A 24,927-nucleotide genomic window follows, 5' to 3' on the forward strand; every position below is an offset into this window, starting at 1 on the left:
ACAGAAACTATTGTGATAACTATTGATATTGACAGAAACTATTGTGATAACTATTGATATTGACAGAAACTATTGTGATAACTATTGATATTGCAAGCAACTATTGTGATAACTATTGATATTGACAGAAACTATTGCGATAACTATTGATATTGACAGAAACTATTGCGATAACTATTGATATTGACAGAAACTATTGTGATAACTATTGATATTGACAGAAACTATTGCGATAACTATTGATATTGACAGAAACTATTGCGATAACTATTGATATTGACAGAAACTATTGTGATAACTATGGATATTGACAGAAACTATCGTGATAACTATTGATATTGACAGAAACTATTGTGATAACTATTGATATTGACAGAAACTATTGTGATAACTATTGATATTGACAGAAACTATTGTGATGACTATTGATATTGACAGAAACTATTGTGATGACTATTGATATTGACAGAAACTATTGTGATAACTATTGATATTGACAGAAACTTTTGTGATAACTATTGATATTGACAGAAACTATTGTGATAACTATTGATATTGACAGAAACTATTGCGATAACTATTGATATTGACAGAAACTATTGTGATAACTATTGATATTGACAGAAACTATTGTGATAACTATTGATATTGACAGAAACTATCGTGATAACTATTGATATTGACAGAAACTATTGTGATAACTATTGATATTGACAGAAACTATTGTGATAACTATTGATATTGACAGAAACTATTGTGATAACTATTGATATTGACAGAAACTATTGTGATAACTATTGATATTGACAGAAACTATTGTGATAACTATTGATATTGCAAGCAACTATTGTGATAACTATTGATATTGACAGAAACTATTGTGATAACTATTGATATTGACAGAAACTATTGTGATAACTATTGATATTGACAGAAACTATTGCAATAACTATTGATATTGACAGAAACTATTGTGATAACTATTGATATTGACAGAAACTATTGTGATAACTATTGATATTGACAGAAACTATTGTGATAACTATTGATATTGACAGAAACTATTGCGATAACTATTGATATTGACAGAAACTATTGTGATAACTATTGATATTGACAGAAACTATTGTGATAACTATTGATATTGACAGAAACTATTGTGATAACTATTGATATTGACAGAAACTATTGTGATAACTATTGATATTGACAGAAACTATTGCGATAACTATTGATATTGACAGAAACTATTGCGATAACTATTGATATTGACAGAAACTATTGTGATAACTATTGATATTGACAGAAACTATTGTGATAACTATTGATATTGACAGAAACTATTGTGATAACTATTGATATTGCAAGCAACTATTGTGATAACTCTTGATATTGACAGAAACTATTGCAATAACTATTGATATTGACAGAAACTATTGCGATAACTATTGATATTGACAGAAACTATTGTGATAACTATTGATATTGACAGAAACTATTGCGATAACTATTGATATTGACAGAAACTATTGCGATAACTATTGATATTGACAGAAACTATTGCGATAACTATTGATATTGACAGAAACTATTGTGATAACTATTGATATTGACAGAAACTATTGTGATAACTATTGATATTGACAGAAACTATTGTGATAACTATTGATATTGCAAGCAACTATTGCGATAAATATAGATAGTTTTCAGTGTATCATTTTAGATGGATTTTAGTGTTGAATTAAACCTTGGAACTAAAGTTTCCTTTGAATGTGTTAACCATAACAACAAATTAAAAGTAAAGTGTGAGATATGACTGATTTGTTTTTTCTTTACCCTAATAATTTAAGAAAAAGAAAATGTCTACCACTCATGATCAAAAGAAAAACAAATTTGAACAGCTTTGCATGTATTTTATTGATATGGTAAATACAATCTAAACTATCGATATTCCTAACTGAAATCGATACTATTGATTGGTAACTGATTTAACAATCGATTTATTGACTTAAAGGGCGTACCAATAGCAATATATCGATATTTCGATTTATCGTGACATCCCTACAGAAATGCCACTCATGCTACATACAGCAGTTGCAAGCTTGTGGTGCAGGTCACCCAGACCATTCTCAGCTCCTTGGGAAGTGTAGAACTGAAGAAACAAAAGTGAACTTTTTATTGCCGTGACAGCTGTGTAATTTGATGCTTTTTGTTTGCAGAAGATGAACTCTCCAGTAGAAGAAGACCTGCCACCACCTCCACCCCCCCTGGAAATGTCGAACACCCGAGCTACGTCCGAGTCTGTCCCCGCCCCCGCAGAGAAACCTGCCCCCATCCACAGCAAAGCCACCACACACACCACCGTCACATACGATGACCGCGACCTCCCGCCACCGGTAAGACAGGGCTGTTTCTTGTGGCCAGCCTTTTTGCCTTTTGCTTCAGATTTAAACATTATGTTTTTTTCAGAGTGGAGTCAGGGGTTTGCACACTATGCTCAAGTCTCCAAGCAGGGGTAGATTAACTGATGGCTTGTTGGCCAGTGGCTAGTTAAAATTACAATGGGCTTGCTGAAACGTAAAGTAGAAGGCCTATCTTCTCTGTGTATATATATTTTTTGCTGCGTCTTCCATTTAGTTGTAAGCCAATTAGTTTGGAGAACTTGTAAAAGGAGCAAGTCCTGCAGGCAACATAGAAATTTGTTGATAAATCTACCCCTGCTAGTGAACACATCATTTGATATGTCGGTGTCTGAAACGAGGGCGATATGTGTACCTCCTCACATTTTGCAGCCTTTGAAATTCGGTATTTGTATTTGGAGTTTGTAGCTAGTCATGCTTGAATGAGACAAAAATAATGATATTGACATGTAATGCTTTCAGTTGTGTCATTCATACATGGGAGGCAAGGGTGGGTCAGTCGTGGGTCATTTCGCTTTGCAGAGTTGCGTCCCTTGGGCACGCCAGAAACATATGATTATGGGTTTGAATCCCGGTTCGCCCGATTATGTTTCTAGGTTTGTCAGCACCATACCCGTGCTTATGGGTTTCACCGAAGTGGTAAACTTCTGAGATCTGCATCACTTAGGGCTTTCCTCCCACATTAAGCTTACACGCCGCGATATAACTGGAATATTGTTTAAGGCGGCGTTTAACCCAACTCACTCCCTCAATTCATTCATGGATGATGCACATTGACTATGGGACACAACACTTACCTCAGAACATTGCAACATTTGCACATTAATTTAAAAGACGTCTCTAGGTTTTGCCCAAACAAAGATTTTCAGATTGGACCAGGTTCTTGATCAGAGTGAATGATATGACACAGAATTTCAACTTAATCACTCAGTGAATGACATAATCATATTGAATATTTGAACACATAAGCTTCTCAAGAAGATCTTAACCAAAAGGTGACTTTAAGATTAAACCAGGTTCTGAGAGTGATTTCTAACTTATAACCTTCTAAAGAATGACATATTGAATGATATTCAGACACGGTGAAGCTGCAAGTGATGACACCCATCTTGGCCAACAGTGGGTGTGTTAATGACAATGTGGCCCTGGTTTCTGTTGAATATTAGCTATAACCTCCTCATGCTCCGTACACTCCGTGCTGTTAAGTGTCAGGGCTTTAAAGGTGTGTTGTTTGCATGGGGAAGGTTTGGAGAAGGCTACAGGTAAGTTGAGAGACATAAGTCCCAAAGGAGATTTGTCACCAGGACTTCACCATTTAGTGATGAAGACCACTCTGTCCACGAATAAACCAAAGATGCCAGTTGACCTGTCTGGTTAAATACCTAGTTATCATGAAACATTGAGTACATGATTTTATAAATTATTTATGGGACATTTTCATGATTTTAGTGAATTTTTGAAGGACATTTTCATGATTTTAGTAAATTTTGACAGGACATTTTCATGATTTTAGTTTTTTTTAAAAGGACATTTTCATGAATTTAGGAAGTTTTTACGGGACATTTTCATGATTTTAGTGAATTTTTGAAGGACTTTTGCATGAATTTAGTAAATACTTTTTGTTCCATGTAATAACCAAAAACTGAAAATATGTGTTGGACATTTTGGATGACAATCAATAACTGCCTTGCATGCCGTGGTTATTGAGGTGGTCTGTTGTGACTCACCGTACAGACAATCACACAGGGAAGTCACAACTTGATGCTGGCAACATTTTATCGAACATTTTCAGCTTTGTTGGTACAATGATGCCAGAAGATTATTGGTATTTGCATATTTGGCTCGAACAGATAAAGGTATTTTCACTGAAATGCCATTAGGACAACATATTGACTCTGTCCTGTTTGTTTAAACACCCCTGGATGATGGTTGTAATTAATGTTCCTTGTTTACTTATACCTACCACGATGACTTGTTAATATTGATATTTGTTAACAACAGCATGCAGATTCTGGATTATCGGCCGAAACAGTTTCCATTGGGCATAAAAGGCAAAATAGCAGATAAAGTTATATGAATAGATCACTGAGAATCAGTGACACCAAGAGTTCGCGAAAAGGGTAAGCACGCCCTGCCCTACTGGTTGTGCCCGCCACTTGCACAATAAGACTGGGTACACCAAATCCAGAAAAAAACACATTTTCTTATCACTGAAACTGTGCAGAGTTGCATCCCTTGGGCACGCTAGAAATCTCTGATCATGGGTTCGAATCACTGTTCGCCCCGATTATGTTTCTAGGTTTGTCAGCACCATACCCGTGCTCATGGGTTTCACCGAAATGGTAAACGTCTGAGACCTGCATCACTTGGGGTTTTCCGTCGATACTCAGCTTACACGCCGTGATATAACTAACTGGTCACTTATGACTTAATCTTAAGGTGTATATAAACGCAAATCGGCCAAATTTACTGATACCATCTTGTCCCATGGACATGCAGACTATAAGGTATTGGTGGTTGGGACATTACTCATTAGACTAGTGAAAGTTAACAATACTAATTAATTTGTGCTCTGACATTTTAATTTTCTTTTTTTATTGCCGTCTTTCTGATATATCTTGCACCATTTATCTGAAGACTTCTCAGAGCCCCATCTGTCAAGGCATTTGTCGGGGACGATGTAACTACAAGATCTGCGCTCTCAAACTGACAATACACTAGATATTGATAGATATCGGGCAGGGAGATCTCCCATAAATTCCAATCCCTAGCAAAGACTGTAATCCAGTGTCTGCGACTCTCATCCCTGCTGTTGCTGTAGACTTCATGCCATTGTCAGAGTCTTCTCTACAGGACATGGCCTGAAGACCGACTCTCAATCAATGTTGTAAATAATAGATGACCCTGCCACCTTGGCTGGTGTACAGGAATTAAGAGAGATCTGGACTGGGTTTTCCGATTCCGGGGCTGGTGATGCCTCAGCCACCCCAGGGACTGATTACTTCCCCAACATCAGCATCCAGATCCAGCAGTCAGATGACAACGCCTTACAGTTCCCGGGAAGCCGCGCCGGCATCAGATCTGGTTTAAAGCCATAGATCTTAGGATAGGAGAGTGTAGATGCAGTGAATAGATGTTTGCTGATGAGACATATAGCACCATTCACTCATTCAATATAAGAGAGAAAGCCTAGATCTGATGATAGGTGTAAAATAGAATGAAATGTGGGTGTGAATCACTCTCACTCACTCACTATAAGGGTATACAGATTAAGGTTATAGATCTGAGGCAATGAGCAGCTGAAATGTTCATGATGAGCCCCACTCACTCACTCACTCACTCACTCACTCACGATAAGGGTATACAGATTGAGGTTATAGATCTGAGGCAATGAACAGCTGAAATATTCATGATGAGCCCCACTCACTCACTCACTCACTCACTCACTCACTCACTCACTCACTCACTCACTATAAGGGTATACAGATTGAGGTTATAGATCTGAGGCAATGAGCAGCTGAAATATTCATGAGCCCCACTCACTCACTCACTCACTATAAGGGTATACAGATTGAGGTTATAGATCTGAGGCAATGAGCAGCTGAAATGTTCATGATGAGCCCCACTCACTCACTCACTCACTCACGATAAGGGTATACAGATTGAGGTTATAGATCTGAGGCAATGAACAGCTGAAATATTCATGATGAGCCATACTCACTCACTCACTCACTCACTCACTCACTATAAGGGTATACAGATTGAGGTTATAGATCTGAGGCAATGAGCAGCTGAAATATTCATGAGCCCCACTCACTCACTCACTATAAGGGTATACAGATTGAGGTTATAGATCTGAGGCAATGAGCAGCTGAAATATTCATGATGAGCCCCACTCACTCATTCACTCACTCACTATAAGGGTATACAGATTGAGGTTATAGATCTGAGGCAATGAGCAGCTGAAATGTTCATGATGAGCCCCACTCACTCACTCACTCACTCACTCACTCACTCACTCACTCACTCACTCACTCACTCACTCACTCACTCACTCACTCATCCACCCACCCACTTACTCTAAGAGAATCTGAGTTTGTAGGGTTTTAAGCCATGATGAATTTGTTGGTGTGGGTGTGTTTTGCGGTTGGGTAGCCTAGTGGTTAAAGCGTTTGCTTGAAGACCTGGGTTCGATTCCCCACATGGCTACAATGTGTGAAGCCCATTTCTGGTGTCTCCTGCCATGATATTGCTGGAATCAGAGTAAAACCATACTCACTCACTCATTAACTCTGTACATGTGTCTGTCTATGTCGGTGTGTATGTGTCTGTCTGTGTGGCTGTGTCTATGAGTGTGGATGCTTGTTCTTGTTGGACTTATTCCTATGATTGTGGGTTCAAATCACGGTTCACGTGAGTTTCACCGAAGTGGTAAATGTCAGACCTGCATCACTTCAGGCTTTCCTCCCCCTATAAGCTGACACACCGCGAGTTAACTGGAATAATGTTAAAAGCGGCGTTAAACCCAACTAACTCACTCATTCAGTATTACAGGCCTACGGTCTAAAGTACATGTGAACATATTATAAGGTTCAGGTACAAATTTAAAATAAAAATTCTATTTGGTTTTATGTTTTAGCTGAATATTCATGTCGGCCTACCACATACAATGTTTTTTGCTATAATGTTATGAAGAAAAGTATTAAGTGGGACGTGTCCACATCGTGTCTCGATTTCCTCCCAGTGTTCTGATGTGACTGATATGGTGTTAGAAGCAGTGCTGGCACTATCAGACACTGTTGTTAAGCATCCATTGTGTTGCAACAAATGGAAGGTGACAAAGGCAACCCAAGAGCATGCAATATGATAATACCTCAGGTGATGCCATTCCTGATAATAAATATCTTGTTTCCAGCTCATTAAGCCAACTCATGTGCCACCATTCACTCGTTGGTATGGCAACAGAAATCTGATCAAATTATAAATAGTTGTTGTTTAAGGGATGTATATAGCCTTGTATACTTGAAAGGTATGTTTGTTCAGATGATAGGCATTCAGGTTTAATGATATTATGAAATGTGAAACCAAATCAGAGTACTTGTTATCTGTTTAATGTTGGGGGATGATGGTTGTTTTAAGCCTTAGAAGCAATAAATAATGGGGTCGAATCCCATTTGTTGCCCTTGGTTAGTTAGTACCATAACCATTCTTGACGGTTTCACTGCAGTGGTAAATGTCTGAGTCATGCATTACTTCAGGCTTTCCTCACATATTAAGCTGACACGCCATGATATATATGAAATACTGTTTAAATCGGCGTTAAACCCAACACACTCACTCACTCACCATGTCTGCAACCTGCCAAAGAGGCTTGCTGACTTGGTTGATGCATGTCATCGTGTCCCAATTGCGTAGATTGATGCTCATGATGTCAATCATTGGGTTATCTGGTCAAGACTTGATTGTTTACAGACCGCCGTCATATAGCTGGAATGTTGCTGAGTGCGGTGTCATACAACAAACGAACAAACAAAATACAGTGATGTCCACATGTGACCACATGATGTTCATTTTGATTGGTTCAAAGTCGTACGATAAGGATGGAGTACGCATTGTTTGAAATTAAGAATTAAAGTATGTCGTCCTTGTCATAGCCCTAGTTAAAAGGGACATGGGAATTAGGACCAAACTGTTGGGCCTGTTCAAGTCCAAGGGTGCCATGCCATAACCCCCATGTAAAAAGGGAAGTTTAAGTGAGACCCAAGGTTCCAACACCATTAGAGAAAACATCAAGGGGCACAGGAACCCCTTAAATTTCGAACACTGCAATGCGATCCACATAATTAGCTGTAATTCTGGGAGTCCCTTTAAAAAATCATGATTGATTATCACAGAAGAAATCACCAATGATTGATGTTGGTCCTAGTTTTATTCTCCTTGTTATTTTATCACCTGGAAGGATATAAAACATTGTGACAAGCAACAATGTCAAGAGCCTTTCTTGCTTGACTTGTGCAGTTAGAACAAGATCCATCTTTAGGCATTCTTATCTACTTGTCAGAACACCACTACCCTATCAACAGTGATATATTTGCCCCTTCCACCGACTTGCTCCAGGACCATAAACTACTCCTGATTTTAACATGATGCAGTGAAGTATTACCGCCTGTTGTGTAAACGCTAATTCATTCATTCCTTTTCACCTCCCGCGATGAAGTAACAGTTATGGGAATCACTTTATAATTGGGTCTTTCCACCTCACATGGGGGCGTTCGGGCCTAGTGGTTAAAGCGTTCGCTCGTCACGCTGAAGACCCGGGTTTGTTTCTCGACATGGGTACAATGTGTGAGGCCCATTGCTGGTGTCCCCCGCCGTGATATTGCTAAAAGCGGCATAAAACCTACCTCACTCACTCACTCACTCACTCACTCACTCACTCACTCACTCACTCACTCACTCTTTGTATCTGTTGTAGAATCCACTGAAGCCTGTTCTGTTGCAGGTATTTTCACATGGAAATTGAAACTGGCAAACTCAGATCACTAGATACATAACAGGGTGGCTTGAAACATCTTGACTTCCAACGGAAGAGTTGTCCTGTCATCACGTACATCTACTCAGTTGGGTCGCTCTAATTGGTCCTTTGCCCTACCAACCGAGGAACTTCTCATTGGTTGGAACATGTTTCGCAATATGTTGGCAATTGGTTCAGTGAGAGAGTGGTTGGATGAGGGAGTGAGTGGTCGGTTGATTGGTTGGATGAGGGAGTGAATGAGTGGTTGGTTGTGTGAGGGAGTGGATGAGTTGTTGGTTGGTTGGGGGAGTGAAGGAGTGTGTGGTTGGTTGGGGGAGGGAGTGAATGAGTGGCTGGTTGTGTGAGGGAGTGAGTGAGTGGTTGGTTGGGGGAGTGAAGGAGTGTGTGGTTGGTTGTGTGAGGGAGTGAATGAGTGGTTGGTTGTGTGAGGTAGTGGATGAGTTGTTGGTTGGATGAGGGAGTGAGTGAGTGGTTGGTTGGGGGAGTGAAGGAGTGTGTGGTTGGTTGTGTGAGGGAGTGAGTGAGTGGTTGGTTGGGGGAGTGAAGGAGTGTGTGGTTGTTTGTGTGAGGGAGTGAAGGAGTGGTTGGTTGTGTGAGGGAGTGAGTGAGTGGTTGGTTAGGGGAGTGAAGGAGTGTGTGGTTGTTTGTGTGAGGGAGTGAGTGTGTGGTTGGATGGATGAGGGAGTGTGTGGTTGGGTGAGGGAGTGCATGAGTGGTTGGTTGTGTGAGTGAGTGAGTGAGTGGTTGGTTGTGTGAGGGAGTGAGTGAGTGGTTGGTTGGGGGAGTGAAGGAGTGTGTGGTTGTTTGTGTGAGGGAGTGAGTGTGTGGTTGGATGGATGAGTGAGTGTGTGGTTGGTTGGGGGAGTGAAGGAGTGTGTGGTTGGTTGTGTGAGGGAGTGAGTGTGTGGTTGGTTGGGGGAGTGAAGGAGTGTGTGGTTGTTTGTGTGAGGGAGTGAAGGAGTGGTTGGTTGTGTGAGGGAGTGAGTGAGTGGTTGGTTGGGGGAGTGAAGGAGTGTGTGGTTGTTTGTGTGAGGGAGTGAGTGTGTGGTTGGATGGATGAGGGAGTGTGTGGTTGGGTGAGGGAGTGAATGAGTGGTTGGTTGTGTGAGGGAGTGAAGGAGTGGTTTGTTGTGTGAGGGAGTGAGTGAGTGGTTGGTTGGGGGAGTGAAGGAGTGTGTGGTTGTTTGTGTGAGGGAGTGAGTGTGTGGTTGGATGGATGAGTGAGTGTGTGGTTGGTTGGGGGAGTGAAGGAGTGTGTGGTTGTTTGTGTGAGGGAGTGAGTGTGTGGTTGGATGGATGAGGGAGTGTGTGGTTGGGTGAGGGAGTGAATGAGTGGGTTGGTTGCATGAGGGAGTGAGTGAGTGAGTGGTTGGTTGTTTGGGTGAGTGAGTGAGTGGTTGGTTGGTTGGGTGAATGAAGGAGTGTGGTTGGTTGGTTGGTTGGGTGAGTGAGTGAGTGGTTGGTTGGTTGGGTGAATGAAGGAGTGTGGTTGGTTGGTTGGGTGAGTGAGTGAGTGGTTGGTTGGTTGGGTGAGTGAGTGAGTGGTTGGTTGGTTGGGTGAATGAAGGAGTGTGGTTGGTTGGTTGGGTGAGGGGGTGGTTTGATGGATGAGGGAGTGTGTGGTTGTGTGAGGGAGTGAATGATTGGTTCAACACCACCATGAACAGACATTAAATTACATCTTTGGGTAAACCCACGGGCACAGGTATGGAACTGATAAGCCCAGGATCTTGTATTGGAACCCATGATCAGTGGAACCTGGTGTTACAAAGGGAAGCAACTCTGTGTACAAATGAACATGTTCACCATTCAGCCTGGTTTCAACTGTGAAGTGCGAACAGATTAACCTCCTTGTATTAATAACAGCTGGATATGAAGCTAATGTCTGTGGGCCTCAGCTGCATTGCTTGCACAATGTAATTAACATTTGAAATATTGGCACAAACACTCGTATTAATATGAATTTAGTATTAGGATTCAGTTTATGGATGCAATCATTTCTTTCATGTTACTGCCTTTGAAATTGGAATTGTATTGCAAATTAAATGAGATATGTTTAAAAAATGCAATTAGTTTCATGAAATGTTGCCAATGCTGTGTGTCATTCATCTATTTAAAGCAGATGGCCTCTGAAATAAGACTTGGTAGCTACTAGAAAACTCCATTTTGGTTGTCAATGAAGATGACTGTTACTGGATTTTCCTAATTATTTGAAAGTTTTATGTTTTCAACTTAGTTTCAGTTCTCTTTGAGATAATGCAGTCACATGAAGGCATTGCATTCAGTTGTACAAGCTATTATCTGATTGATTTTCAGTCATATTGGTCGAAGTGAATCAAGGGAGGTAACTCTAACATTCTTACTGCTCTACTTCAAGCACATCCATGGTAGTGCCATGAAATGCTTCTTCCATTCTTGCTCCATATTCCGTGAAACTCAGATGAGATATTTGACCTAAATTTCAATTTTAATTATTTGTTTATATGACATGCATGTCAGAATATAGGCTTCAGGCAGGCGGGAATGCTTTTGTTAAATGATGATCCATGTATCAGAAATTGTTGTTATTGCTCAGATATTTTGAAGTTTTTTTGTTTCTTATTGTGTATTTGTGTGTGTGGGGACCTTTTTTATCAATCTCAATCAACCATAGGGACAGCCTTTTTCTGGTGCCCCCACAGCAAGAATATTGCTAAAAGCTGTGTAAAACCTCACTCACTCACCCCACTCACCCCACTCACCCCTCACTCACCGCTTCACTCACTCACTCACTCACTCACTCACCTCTTCACTCACTCACTCACTCACTCACTCACTCACTCTGAATCAAGAACAGAGTATATTTTGAGTTTGTAGATGTGTCAGTGATGCATTATGACTCTTTGTATATATGCATTTACGTGTTTATCGTGGACTTGAGTTTTATCATTTCTCAAACAGAGGAAGCTGATGTAAACTCAGATGTGAGCTCAGTCAGTAATGAAATCATTGAGTGTCATTTCATAAGGATTCTTATAACCTAACACATGAGTAAAAGAGTGTCTGTCAGATACTGAATTTTTTAAGATACTATGTTGACATCAAGAGCTGCTACAGTTGATGACTGGGGATTCCCCATCAGAATAATGGTCACCAGTAACCTACGCTTGTCGTTAGAGGCGACTAATTGGATTGGCTAGCTCAGTGACTTGGTTCATTGCAAGTCAGTGTATCTCGGGACCGCCTCCCTGGTCTAGTGGTAGAGGTCCAGGGTTCTATCCCTGGCTGCATCCTACCAACAGCATTAAGATATGGTATTTGTTGTTTTCCTGCCTGGCGCTCGGCATTAAGGGGCTAAAACAAGGACTGGTCAGTCAAGAGTTAGTATACTGTGTCTGAGTGGGGTATTCATACAACAGCATTAAGATATGGTATTTGTTGTTTTCCTGCCTGGCGCTCGGCATTAAGGGGCTAAAACAAGGACTGGTCAGTCAAGAGTTAGTATACCGTGTCTGAGTGGGGTATTCATACAACAGCATTAAGATATGGTATTTGTTGTTTCCCTGCCTGGCGCTCGGCATTAAGGGGCTAAAACAAGGACTGGTCAGTCAAGAGTTAGTATACTGTGTCTGAGTGGGGTATTCATACAACAGCATTAAGATATGGTATTTGTTGTTTCCATGCCTGGCGCTCGGCATTAAGGGGCTAAAACAAGGACTGGTCAGTCAAGAGTTAGTATACTGTGTCTGAGTGGGGTATTCATACAACAGCATTAAGATATGGTATTTGTTGTTTCCATGCCTGGCGCTCGGCATTAAGGGGCTAAAACAAGGACTGGTCAGTCAAGAGTTAGTATACTGTGTCTGAGTGGGGTATTCATACGTATTCATTCATACCCAATTTCACCTCAACCCAACATATCCCCAATGCGCAGATCGATGCACGTGTTATAAATCACTGGATTGTCTGGTCCAGACTCGATTACTGACAGGTGGGCGTCTGATTGAATGTTACAGAGCGCAGCCTCAGACAACAAAAAGACAGACTACTGCGTATTTGATGATGAGTCATGACATTATTACCACAGAAACGAATAATTGTTAATATCAGACCCAATCTGTCCTATACTTCATAGCATTGCCACAAGCTGTAAATTGAGCACAGGAATATGTTACTAGGCAACCATTTATTAAGAGGAAGTTAATATCATTACAGCTGTAAGTAATATTCTTCAAGATGACAATAATTGCACAATCTGAGATTTCTGATTTTTTTGTTTTGTTTGTTGTGTCAGAATGATAAACTCGTCTGCTTGTTATTACGATGTAACTGATTATTTGTGTTCGGGTATTAATATGGATTTGAAGAATTCTCATGTTAAACCGTCAAAATATGATTAAATGTTCCATAGCTTTTAGGGGAGAAATTCAACAAATAGTTCAGTACATGTTGAGACATACTTCTCCATCTCCTGTAAACAATCTTATTGTGAGAGTGTGAAGCCCATTTCTGGTGTCCCCCGCCGTGATATTGCTGGAATATTGGAATATAAGCGGCGTAAAATCAAACTCACTCACTCACTCACTTATTGTGAGAATGTTGACTTCCTCAAAGAGATTCCTCCCTTGGGTATGCTGGGTTATAACTGGTCTTCAGCAACCCATGTTTGTTGAAAGGGGTTACTAACGTGATCAGGTTGCCAGGTTTCACTGACTTTGTTGATGCATTTCATCGTATCCTCAATTATGTGGATTGATGTTCATGATGTAAACCACTGGATTGTCTGGTCCAGACTTGATTATATTCAGACCACCATCATATGGCAATATTTCTGAGTGCAGCTTGATACAACAAAGGAAATCCTTAAGAGATTCTTGTATTAAACAAATCTGTCTTTGCAATAGTTCATAAAGCGTTGTGGATCAGAGCTTTCAAGTATGTCAAGAGTCTGTATGTGACGATTAGGGTTGTTATTTATTGACTTGAACAGGAAAATCCTGAAAATTGTATTTTGTTAGATGAAAAAATTTGCAGGAAACATGTTCCAGGTGAAGATAGTTCCCTGCTCATGGGGGCGGTCGGGTAGCTTAGTGGTTAAAGCGTTCGCTCCTCTCGCCGAAGACCCGGGTTTGAATCCTGACATGGGTACAATGTGTGAAGCCCATTTCTGGTGTCTCCCGCCGTGATATTGCTGGAATATTGCTGAAAGTGGTGCAAAACCATACTCACTCACTCACTCAATCGCTTGCTCGCTCGCTCGCACGCACGCACGCACGCACGCACTCACTCACTCACTCACTCACTCACTCACTCACTCACTCACTCACTCTCTTGCAGCAGCCCCCCCCCCCCCCCACCTGTTCTCAACCCCAACCCCCAACTACTACCACCCCACCCCACCCCACCCCACCCCACCCCACCCCACCCCACCCCACCCCACATACTCACCCACCCACCCACACGTTTACAGTGTAGCTGTACACACACCGATATTATCACTGGAGGTTTAGTCACTGGCAAGCTGTCAGTTTCAGTGGAGGCTATTTCAGTATCAATCTGTCGTCATGAATTAGTGATGAGCACACAAATAGTAGGTCGATTACTTCATGGTATATCACACAGTGTCCTGATCCCTTCTCACCTCGCAAACATTCACACCAGCCAGCAGGGCCCACTGATCACGGACACCATCACAAGTAATCACCAGTCCTAATTCGTTTGGGATTTCCCGTTTTATGTGCTCTGTGAATGGTGTAGCAGTGAGTTAATGATTTAAGGCCACTTCAAACAGGGTTCAAGTTTAATGTTGGAGAAACCCTTCTTACGTTTTTGGTTTGTTGTTTTACGCCCCACACTCAGCAATATTCCAGCTATATGACGACGGTCTGTAAATAATCGAGTCTGGACCAGACAATCCAGTGATTTACATCATGAGCATCAATCCACGCAATTGGGATCGATGACGTGCATCAACCAAGTCAGCGAGCCTGACCACCCGAACCCATTAGTCACCTTTTACCCAACTTAAGTGGTCGTAGACATTTACTGTTTGGTTAAACACACCAACACAGATATATATTTGTTCTACTTTTATTTAGGAGTTGATGATAGACTTCAGAAGTGTAACGATATAGTGGGTCGCGATACAATACCTATCCTGATACAGTACTTTTATTTCATTACTTTATATTCTTTCATTTTGCAGCTGAATCACAATCCTGAATCATTTGTTTTCCAATTTCAGAAATGGAAGATAGGATTGTAGTTCAAAACCATATAAAGGCCAGAGGGCACTGTGAATGTTGTGCTTTTTATAGCCAACCTGGGAATACTAGAGAATCTGAGGAAGCTGGTTGTGGAACAGTTTTTACACTTGTAATGTATCCAATGTACAGGGGTTGTAATTCAATGCATGCATTGTGGGCCTCGTATCTGGATACAATACCGTATCGCTGTATCGTTACACCACTAATAGACTTTCAGGTTTTTATTTCAGGTTTTTGTTTCTTTTTTTAACATCAGGCTGGTCAGTATTGAAACTATACACTGCCTATAAATAGAGCAAGAATCCGGGTCACCTGCAACTAGGTACTTTTTGTTGTTTGAAATTTAGTATCAATATATCGCAGTAAAGTGTCACTGTGTGTGTGTGCTTGTGCTTGTGCGTGTGCTTGTGCTTGCACGTGCGTGTGTGCATGCGTGTGTGCATATAAATTGTGAACCTTCACTACAATGATAGATTTGGGGGCCAAATAATTGATGAGTGTTATAGAGGATCAGCGGTTCAACTGAGGTGGAGTCATAGGGGGTAGATGACCAACACAACAGTACATGCTCTGCCTAACACGATCTACGACGCACGTTGCATATCACAGTTTGAGAAAAGATTACAATACAGCAGTTAGATTAAGATTTATCGAGTGTTACTGTGTTATATCGTAATCCTACAACAAATTAAAGGAAACGAACAAACTTGACAAGATGATTTACCTTTTATATTGTATTTCCTGCTCACCAATGCATTGTTTTATATGCAGAGATCAGAATTACCATCTGTACTTTCTCGGAAACTAAGCTGGAAATAGCAATCAGCTGTACACACTTTTTCTCTCAGTATATCTGTGATTCAGTTCAAATCTACCCAATGATATAACTTCATAGAATTTTGATGCAAGGGTGAGGAGAAATTGTATCTGAAGTTATTATTTTGTCAGGAACAATATATTCCAATATCATGTTCTTGTAGGGGCAGCTTTTACTGTATATATTTAAAATTATTAGAACCATAAGCACAGCACTTAGGTACAGGTGATTGCTATTGCCTGATATTTTCTTTCGTACGGAACAATTTAACCAGTCACAGTAGGGACTTCCCGTGTTACGTGTATTTTGATTGCAACATATTATGCTGACATATAATGGTCAAATTGCCACAAATATGACAAAGTATGGCATTTATGATATATATATTCAATAGCGGTACTCTGATCGTGGTTGCTGTAAGTAGGCCTCACGGTGAGTTGACAATCTTCACACATGATTTCTCGGAGATATATATAAACAATATTAAATGATATTTTGAATAATATTAATAAAATATATTATTTTAACATAAATCCAGATATACAATTAACACTTTCAATAACCAGATTGTGTATTAATAGGAATAAATTGCGTTCTTCAGTTCGTATTAGTTGACTTGTGTTCACAGTATAATGGGCTTGCAGTGATTAGCCTCAAATGTTTTTTAAATTGGGGGAAAAACGTCATGTCAGTGTTTAACTTTAGTTTATTAAAAGTGTACGTACATTTTGGGAGCCATGTGTTTCTACACGCTATGACCGAGTTTGCGCTACATTGAACGGCGCAACAGCAAGGGAACACTTTATATTGATTAATATTCAAATTCTGAAATGTGTATCTTTCCATGTTTCATGATTTTTCTGACTGAACAATATTTTCTGATTGAACAAGTCTTTTATTTTTTTTACAGCAGGCGTGTATGAGGTGGTTTAGGAATACTCTTATCACTTATATACCAAATAAGTCTTTGAAAACCACAGTCAAAATAAGAAATTAATCATATGTATCAAAAACATACACTTTTGTTAAAGTATATGAGGAAAACTTTGGTAATAAAAGTAATTCAACTTTGTGGTACACCCTACACAAAGTATTTCCTCAGTTCTGTGAGTATCTTCATGTGTGTAGACTAAACTTTTATTTGAATCAGCCCCTTTCATATGTTTTCTACAGTTGTGTGCATGGATGCTCATGATGTCACTCACTGGAATGTCTGGTCACTCACCCCACCACCACTTACTCCTTCACTCACTCACTCACTCACTCACTCACTCACTCACTCACTCACTCACTCACTCACTCACCCACCACTTACTCCTTCACCCACCCACCCACCCACCCACCCACCCACCCACTCACTCACTCACTCACTCACTCACTCACGCACCCCACCACCACTTACTTCACCCACCCACCCACTCACTCACTCACTCACTCACCCACCACTTACTCCTTCACCCACCCACTCACTCACTCACTCACTCACTCACTCACTCACTCACTCACTCACCCACCACTTACTCCTTCACCCACCCACCCACCCACCCAACCATACTCACTCACTCACTCACTCACTCACTCACCCACCACTTACTCCTTCACCCACCCACCCACCCAACCATACTCACTCACTCACTCACTCACTCACTCACCCACCACTTACTCCTTCACCCACCCACCCACCCAACCAACCATACTCACTCACTCACTCACCCACCACTTACTCCTTCACCCACTCACTCACTCACTCACTCACCCACCACTTACTCCTTCACCCACTCACTCACTCACTCACTCACTCACTCACTCACCCACCACTTACTCCTTCACCCACCCAACCATACTCACTAACTCACTCACTCACTCTCACTCTCACTCTCACTCACTCACTCACTCACCTCAACTCACCTCACCTCACCTCACCTCACCACCACTTACTCCTTCACCCACCCACCTACCCACCCACCCACTCACTCACTCACTCACTCACTCACTCACTCACTCACCTCACCACCACTTACTCACTCACTCACTCACTGGTTCAAATTAGGAAGTACCCGGCATCAGTCTGAAGATTTATGAAAGATAACTTCCAACATACAAATGTCTTCCTATGAGAGAGAAAAAGATGCTCTGGTTGAAACTGATCTTTATGAACTTTGAATATCACAGAATGCAGCAAAGTGCAGCTCAACATAAAAAATCTAATTAGCATTGATATTCAATCCCTTCTTAACTTTATTTCTAAAAGCAAACAACAAACTCATTTTAACCCCAGATTATTATTTTTTTAAATTCTTGCAAATTGATAAGTATTGAATTTGAGGAAAGATAAATTCCTTGTTGCTGTTGCTGGAGATGTGCATTGTGGGTATATATGTTCATCTTCATCCTCCATGGCACAGATGTAGGGAAATAAATAACCCCGTTTTCAAAGCCATCAAACTTTCCACGCTGAACAGTTTACTAGACGTTCAAATATGGCAATTAATCAGACAGAAAAAAATGTAGGTTTTGGTGCATTACAGCGGTTGTGGAAATTGTTGAACGTGCGATGTGAATGAGTTACTTGATACATGAATCCATGGAGTAATCAGAAAGAAAAAAATGTAAATTTTGATGCAATTCGGCGATAACCGTAAGTGGGACCGGTGTGAATGATGGGGTCTCGTGCTTCGTTTGGGAGCGCTCGGATACTGGAGACAAATTTGATCAATCCTGTCACTTTCTGTCTGCTGGTTGCCGAATCTGTGTCTACGTCTGCTTGATTTCCCTGCATCGTGACATCAGAATGCAGTTGTCTTCGGGAGTGTGGAATTACATGAATTATCAACCTCGCGTAATCTGGTCCTATTTTTAACTTTCTTCACAAAGCACTTTTTGGTGATGGTGGATCGTCGCCAAAAAATGAAGATTACTTTTGACATTTGATTCTGGAGATATTAATCATGTTCAACCAGAATAAAGTTACTTTGATGAACTACGTGGACGCCCAGTATTGTGAAATCTGGGCTGGCGCCAGTGGGGCTATGTGGGTTGAACAGATCCCTGGCGAACATGATCAAACAATGGTGATCAGGTGGTCACAATGGTGATCAGGTGGTCACAATGGTGATCAGGTGGTCACAGTGATCAGGTGGTCACAATGGTGATCAGGTGGTCACAGTGATCAGGTGGTCACAATGGTGATCAGGTGGTCACAGTGATCAGGTGGTCACAGTGATCAGGTGGTCACAATGGTGATCAGGTGGTCACAATGGTGATCAGGTGGTCACAATGGCCTTTCATAATGGATTGGGTTTGTTTAACGCCACACTCTGCAATATTACAGCTGCATGATAATCGGGTCTGAACCTGATAATCCAGTGACTGACATCATGAGCATAAATCCCAGCAATTGGGAAGGCTGACCACCCGATCCATTTAGTCGCCATTTCGACAAGCAAAGCTTGCTTGGGACCTATATTCTTTTACGGAATTGTCACAGGTGTGTGATTATGGATAGTACATGGTTGACTGAAAGACTGACCTTATTCTGACCTTATGCTGACCTTATGAGTCCAAAATCTGTATGTGTTTGTTTATTGTTTAGTGCCACACTCAGCAGTATTCCAACTATGTGAGAGTGGCCTGTAAATCAACGTCAGGTTACCAGATTATGGGCCTTCGTTATTGTCTCATACAACAATTTTTGCTTGAAAATACTGTTTAAGATCAATCAGTGAGTGCTGCTCACATTAATCTGTCTGTCACCTGTAACTTATCAAGTCTGGACCAGATAAACCAGTGATTGAAAGCATGAGCATCAATCCACCCCATCCAGGTAGGATGACACAGACAATCAACCAATTAGGAGGCGACTAACAGGATCAGGTGGTCAGGCTCACTGACTTTGTTGATGCATGTCATCGTATCCCAAATGCTTGACAATGGTATAAGGATCTATACGGAAATGTCACCTTTACAGTATTATAGAAATTGTTATCCATAAATTGTGTCTACTATGACAAAAGGACTAGTGCCAATTTCGAACGCTGTAAATGGAATTCTGGTCTCAAATTTCTCTGAGTCTAACTCTTGTTGCTAATGGCAACACATGATGCAGTGGATGTGTTGATGACATCATTGATGTCTGAAGTCTCTTTGTTTAGATAGTGGCGCTGTCTGATATCCCTGATTAGCAGAGTGTGGACGTCAGTTCACCAATCAGGAGAGCTTACACAATTTATATCACATAAAGACTCAAGACTGCTGTCTCACTATGGAATAAGATATTTAAACCCCAATCTTCTCCAAATATTTAATATTTATGACTATTTTGAAAGAAATACATGATCCTATGGACTCGTTAAGATCCGGGTTAGAATGGGTCTTCAGCAACCCATGTTGCTGTAAAAGACGACTATGCTTGTCGTAAGAGGCGACTAACAGGATCGGGTGGTCAGGCTCGCTGACTTGGTTGATGCATGTCATCGATCCCAATTGCGTGGATCGATGTTCAAGATGTCAATCACTGGATTGTCTGGTCCAGACTGGATTATTTAAAGACCGCCATCATATAGCTGGAATATTGCTGAGTGCAGCGTTAAACAGCAAACAAACAACATGATCCTTTGATATGATTTAATTTCATACAGAATGACACCTATTTAGAAGTTTGCTAGCTCACAGACTAGCTTTAAATTGAATATTAAAACATGGAGTCTGAAGTCATTGAAACCGCTGAAGAAAATTTGCAATTTCAAATAACCAATTTCGATACACTTGATATGTTGTGTGACAAGTAGGATGTTTGCTGAGTGAAGGGGAGGAAAAATATCAAAAGAATAAATTGTTTCCGGTGGCTATTCCATATGCGAAGTCATGTTAATGTCAGGGAGAATGCAATTGATTTCCCGAGGCAGATGATGAGTAATCTTTACCATGAACCAGATCGGACAAATCATGATAAAAAATATGCTCTGAAATATTATTCCTGAAAACTTATGTGATAAGTACTGGAAATATATGTAATAAGTACTTGGAAAATATATGTAATATAAAGTACTTGGAAATTATATGTTATAAGTACTTGGAAAATATATGTTATAAGTACTTGGAAAATATATGTAATAAGTAATTGGAAAATATATGTTATAAGTACTTGGAAAATATATGTAATAAGTATTTGGAAAATATATGTTATAAGTACTTGGAAAATATACGTAATAAGTATTTGGAAAATATATGTTATAAGTACTTGGAAAATATATGTAATAAGTATTTAGAAAATATATGTTATAAGTACTTGGAAAATATACGTAATAAGTATTTGGAAAATATATGTTATAAGTACTTGGAAAATATATGTAATAAGTATTTGGAAAATATATGTTATAAGTACTTGGAAAATATACGTAATAAGTATTTGGAAAATATATGTTATAAGTATTTAGAAAATATATGTTATAAGTACTATAATACATGCTTATTATAGCTTTTAGCAGCCTACACTCACTCACCGGCTTCATTTACTGTATTATCTGTCATAGGCCCTGAAGTGTGCCTCCAGGAATAATCAGGGATAGACACGGCCTGAGTACTTTAGTCTGAGGGGTGGTGGAGTATCCTAGTGGTTAAAGCGTTCACTTGCCACGCTGAAGACCCGGGTTCGATTCCTGACATGGGTACAATGTGTGAAGCCCATTTCTGCTTTCTCCTGCAGTTGTATTGCTGGAATATTGCTAAAAGCGGCGTAAAACAGTTCTCAATTGCTCACTTTAGTCTGAGAATTGTGAAAATCTAGAGGGACGAGTTGTTTTTCTCCCAGATTCTTGTTATTTTACAAAACCACCAGCCTTATTCGGAAATGAACTGCTTTCTATTTGGATATGATCAGAGTATATTAGGAATAAATGGAATAAAAGCAAGAAAACTTTCAAATAAGTAGATAAAGATAATATTTGTAGTTATGAAAATGAAGACTGTAGTAGATGAAATAAAACAAAGTCAATAATGAATAAATAAACACAAATATAGTTGACGATATGCTTGTTAATGTATAATAGATGTCTGTTTTAATGAGTGGAAAGATTTATGATTTTGTCATGTCACGAGCAAAGCAATTGAATAAATAGATAAATAAGCATCAAAATTGAATTTAGCTATGGATTTTAAAATGATCATGAGCTATTAAGGATTATGTGAATAAATATTTATGAAAATTTTAACAAATTTAGATATAGTCTTGCTATAGGAATGCTTCCATCCTATTTAGTTCTAGGCAATACAGTGTTGTACTGGGTGATACAGCATTGTATTACCACATTATGAAACATGTAATTAACATCCCATCACCCCATCTCACGAGACATCGAATTCATGAGTAAATGGGCACCAGTAAATGTGAATATTTATTGAATTATTGAATCCTAGAATTTTCCTGCTTTCTCTACAGCTTCATATATGTTTCTCTCAAACAAATAGAAATAAAATTCAATTGGTATTTTCAAATACCATGCATTATCAGTTGGTACGAACGCCATGCATCTGTTTCACAGTATTTGCGACAGAACTGACTTTGTTTGACGACTTGGAGTGAAGAATGCCCATTTGCGTCGGTTCTGCTTCAGTTTGTCTGCGTTATATTTCGGGGCTGTTTTGATGGTGTGGATTAACTGCGGAATGGCTGGGAGGTGGACTCACTGTCTCTTGTGGGAACCTGGTACTGATGTTGTTCCAGAATTCTTCCTCCAGGGACCTGTATTAAACACAATATTTCATTTGTATGGTAATTTGCTGAAAATAGACATTGATGCATCAGAATGGATTTTGGAAGGGATTCTTGGACTTTTGTTGCCGATTTTCATGAATAATATTGTGTGGTGTCATGGGTAGGAATGAATTTTGATTGTTTAATGTTTAGATTAAGCGAGTCGTGTTTAGGAAACATGACTTAGTATCTTATCATTTCAGTAATTGTGACCAAGAAGACAGATATCATCACTTGTTTGTAAAGACATTAACATGGACCTTGCTCAAATGGGCTGGCACTATTAGCACATAAAATCAACACAAGTCCTGACCAGTGCATGCAACTACGGCTGGCACTATTAGCACTATAAAATCAACACAAGTCCTGACTAGTGCATGCAACTACGGCTGGCACTATTAGCACTATAAAATCAACACAAGTCCTGACTAGTGCATGCAACTACGGCTGGCACTATTAGCACTATAAAATCAACACAAGTCCTGACTAGTGCATGCAACTAGGGCTGGCACTATTAGCACTATAAAATCAACACAAGTCCTGACTAGTGCATGCAACTAGGGCTGGCACTATTAGCACTATAAAATCAACACAAGTCCTGACTAGTGCATGCAACTACGGCTGGCACTATTAGCACTATAAAATCAACACAAGTCCTGACCAGTGCATGCAACTACGGCTGGCACTATTAGCACTATAAAATCAACACAAGTCCTGACTAGTGCATGCAACTAGGGCTGGCACTATTAGCACTATAAAATCAACACAAGTCCTGACTAGTGCATGCAACTAGGGCTGGCACTATTAGCACTATAAAATCAACACAAGTCCTGACTAGTGCATGCAACTAGGGCTGGCACTATTAGCACTATAAAATCAACACAAGTCCTGACTAGTGCATGCAACTACGGCTGGCACTATTAGCACTATAAAATCAACACAAGTCCTGACCAGTGCATGCAACTAGGGCTGGAACGAGTCCAAATTTACTACCCGGGTATCCGACCCGCTATTACCCGACCCTACCCGGGTACCCGACCCCCTATAACACAACCCTACCCGGGTACCCACTGTAGGTCTCTAGAGATGGGTACAAAATGTCTGATTGGGAATAGTTTGACCGTAGCCCTGTAAATATGTATTTTGATGTTCACATATAAATTGAAATATCTGGTTATGCATACACTGAAGTTGACAGAAGTTTTATCTTTATTCAAACATATTAAAGTCAGAAGGAATGTGGGGGCGGTCGGGTAGCCTAGTGGTTAAAGCGTTCGCTCGCCACGCCGAAGACCCGGGTTCGATTCCCGACATGGGTACAATGTGTGAAGCCCATTTCTGGTGTCCCCCGCCGTGATATTGCTGGAATATTGCTAAAAGCGGCGTAAAACCATACTCACTCACTCAGAAGGAATGTGTGCATAGTCAGAAAGAAATGTGAACATTAGTGACTTGTAGTGTGATCATTAATCCCAATTTCACCTCAATTTGCCTTTATTTGAATGTAAAAGATGATATTGATTTTTGAGTTTTGTTTGACAAATTCAAATACTGTATTTTAGTTTAGTGATACATGTTATTCTTATCTTCAAAACTGAAAGCATTTGTGTCATTAATTCACAGCGAAGTTCTTTTTGGGTTGGACCTAGTACATATATTACATGTGTAAGATCAGCAACATGGCTGTTATCCATCGATCATGTTTCCGGAGAATGTTTTATGATGAATTGGATTTTTCATATCTGACTTGAGTTAAGCCTACACCACGAAGACCTGTTGTAAAATTAGGTGGAAATAAGTTTTCAGGAAAACACAACAGTGGGAGCAATAACATTGACTCGATTACAGTTTAATGGTAGCGTTACAGCTCCTGTTACACAGATCGAACTCCATGTGAGTTTTATGGCGAGTGTCATCGTCTTGTCTGTTTAAGGCAATTTCTATTCTGTCTTGGGAAAACTATCTATTGCCATCTGAAGTATTTCCGACGATCTTCACGGAGGGATGGGAATAGAAAAAAACTTGCGATCTGCCTGTTCTCCACTTCAGGAAGACATAGCAATTTCTTTCGTTATGTAATTATACGACCCAGTAGCCATTATGGTCTATTTTCTCAAGTAAAGATGCAATCCTATTCTCAGATTTGCAGTAACATTCCC

At 40.1% G+C, this 24,927-nt stretch overlaps 1 protein-coding gene across 14 annotated transcripts in view; it reads left to right on the top strand.

Moving 5' to 3' along the window:
- The window catches only part of LOC124139544 (disks large homolog 2-like), a 362,823-nt gene that overhangs the window by 103,722 nt on the left and 234,174 nt on the right, over window positions 1-24,927 (top strand). For all 14 annotated transcript variants that reach the window (XM_048391384.1, XM_048391386.1, XM_048391379.1 and 11 more), the window contains one exon: window positions 2,220-2,396. In XM_048391384.1, coding sequence (XP_048247341.1) covers window positions 2,220-2,396 — 177 coding nt within the window. The remainder of the gene's footprint in view (window positions 1-2,219; window positions 2,397-24,927) is intronic.

The sequence above is a fragment of the Haliotis rufescens genome, unplaced genomic scaffold (genome assembly GCF_023055435.1).
Source record: "Haliotis rufescens isolate VD_foot unplaced genomic scaffold, xgHalRufe1.0.p SCAF_9, whole genome shotgun sequence".
NCBI lineage: Eukaryota > Metazoa > Mollusca > Gastropoda > Lepetellida > Haliotidae > Haliotis > Haliotis rufescens.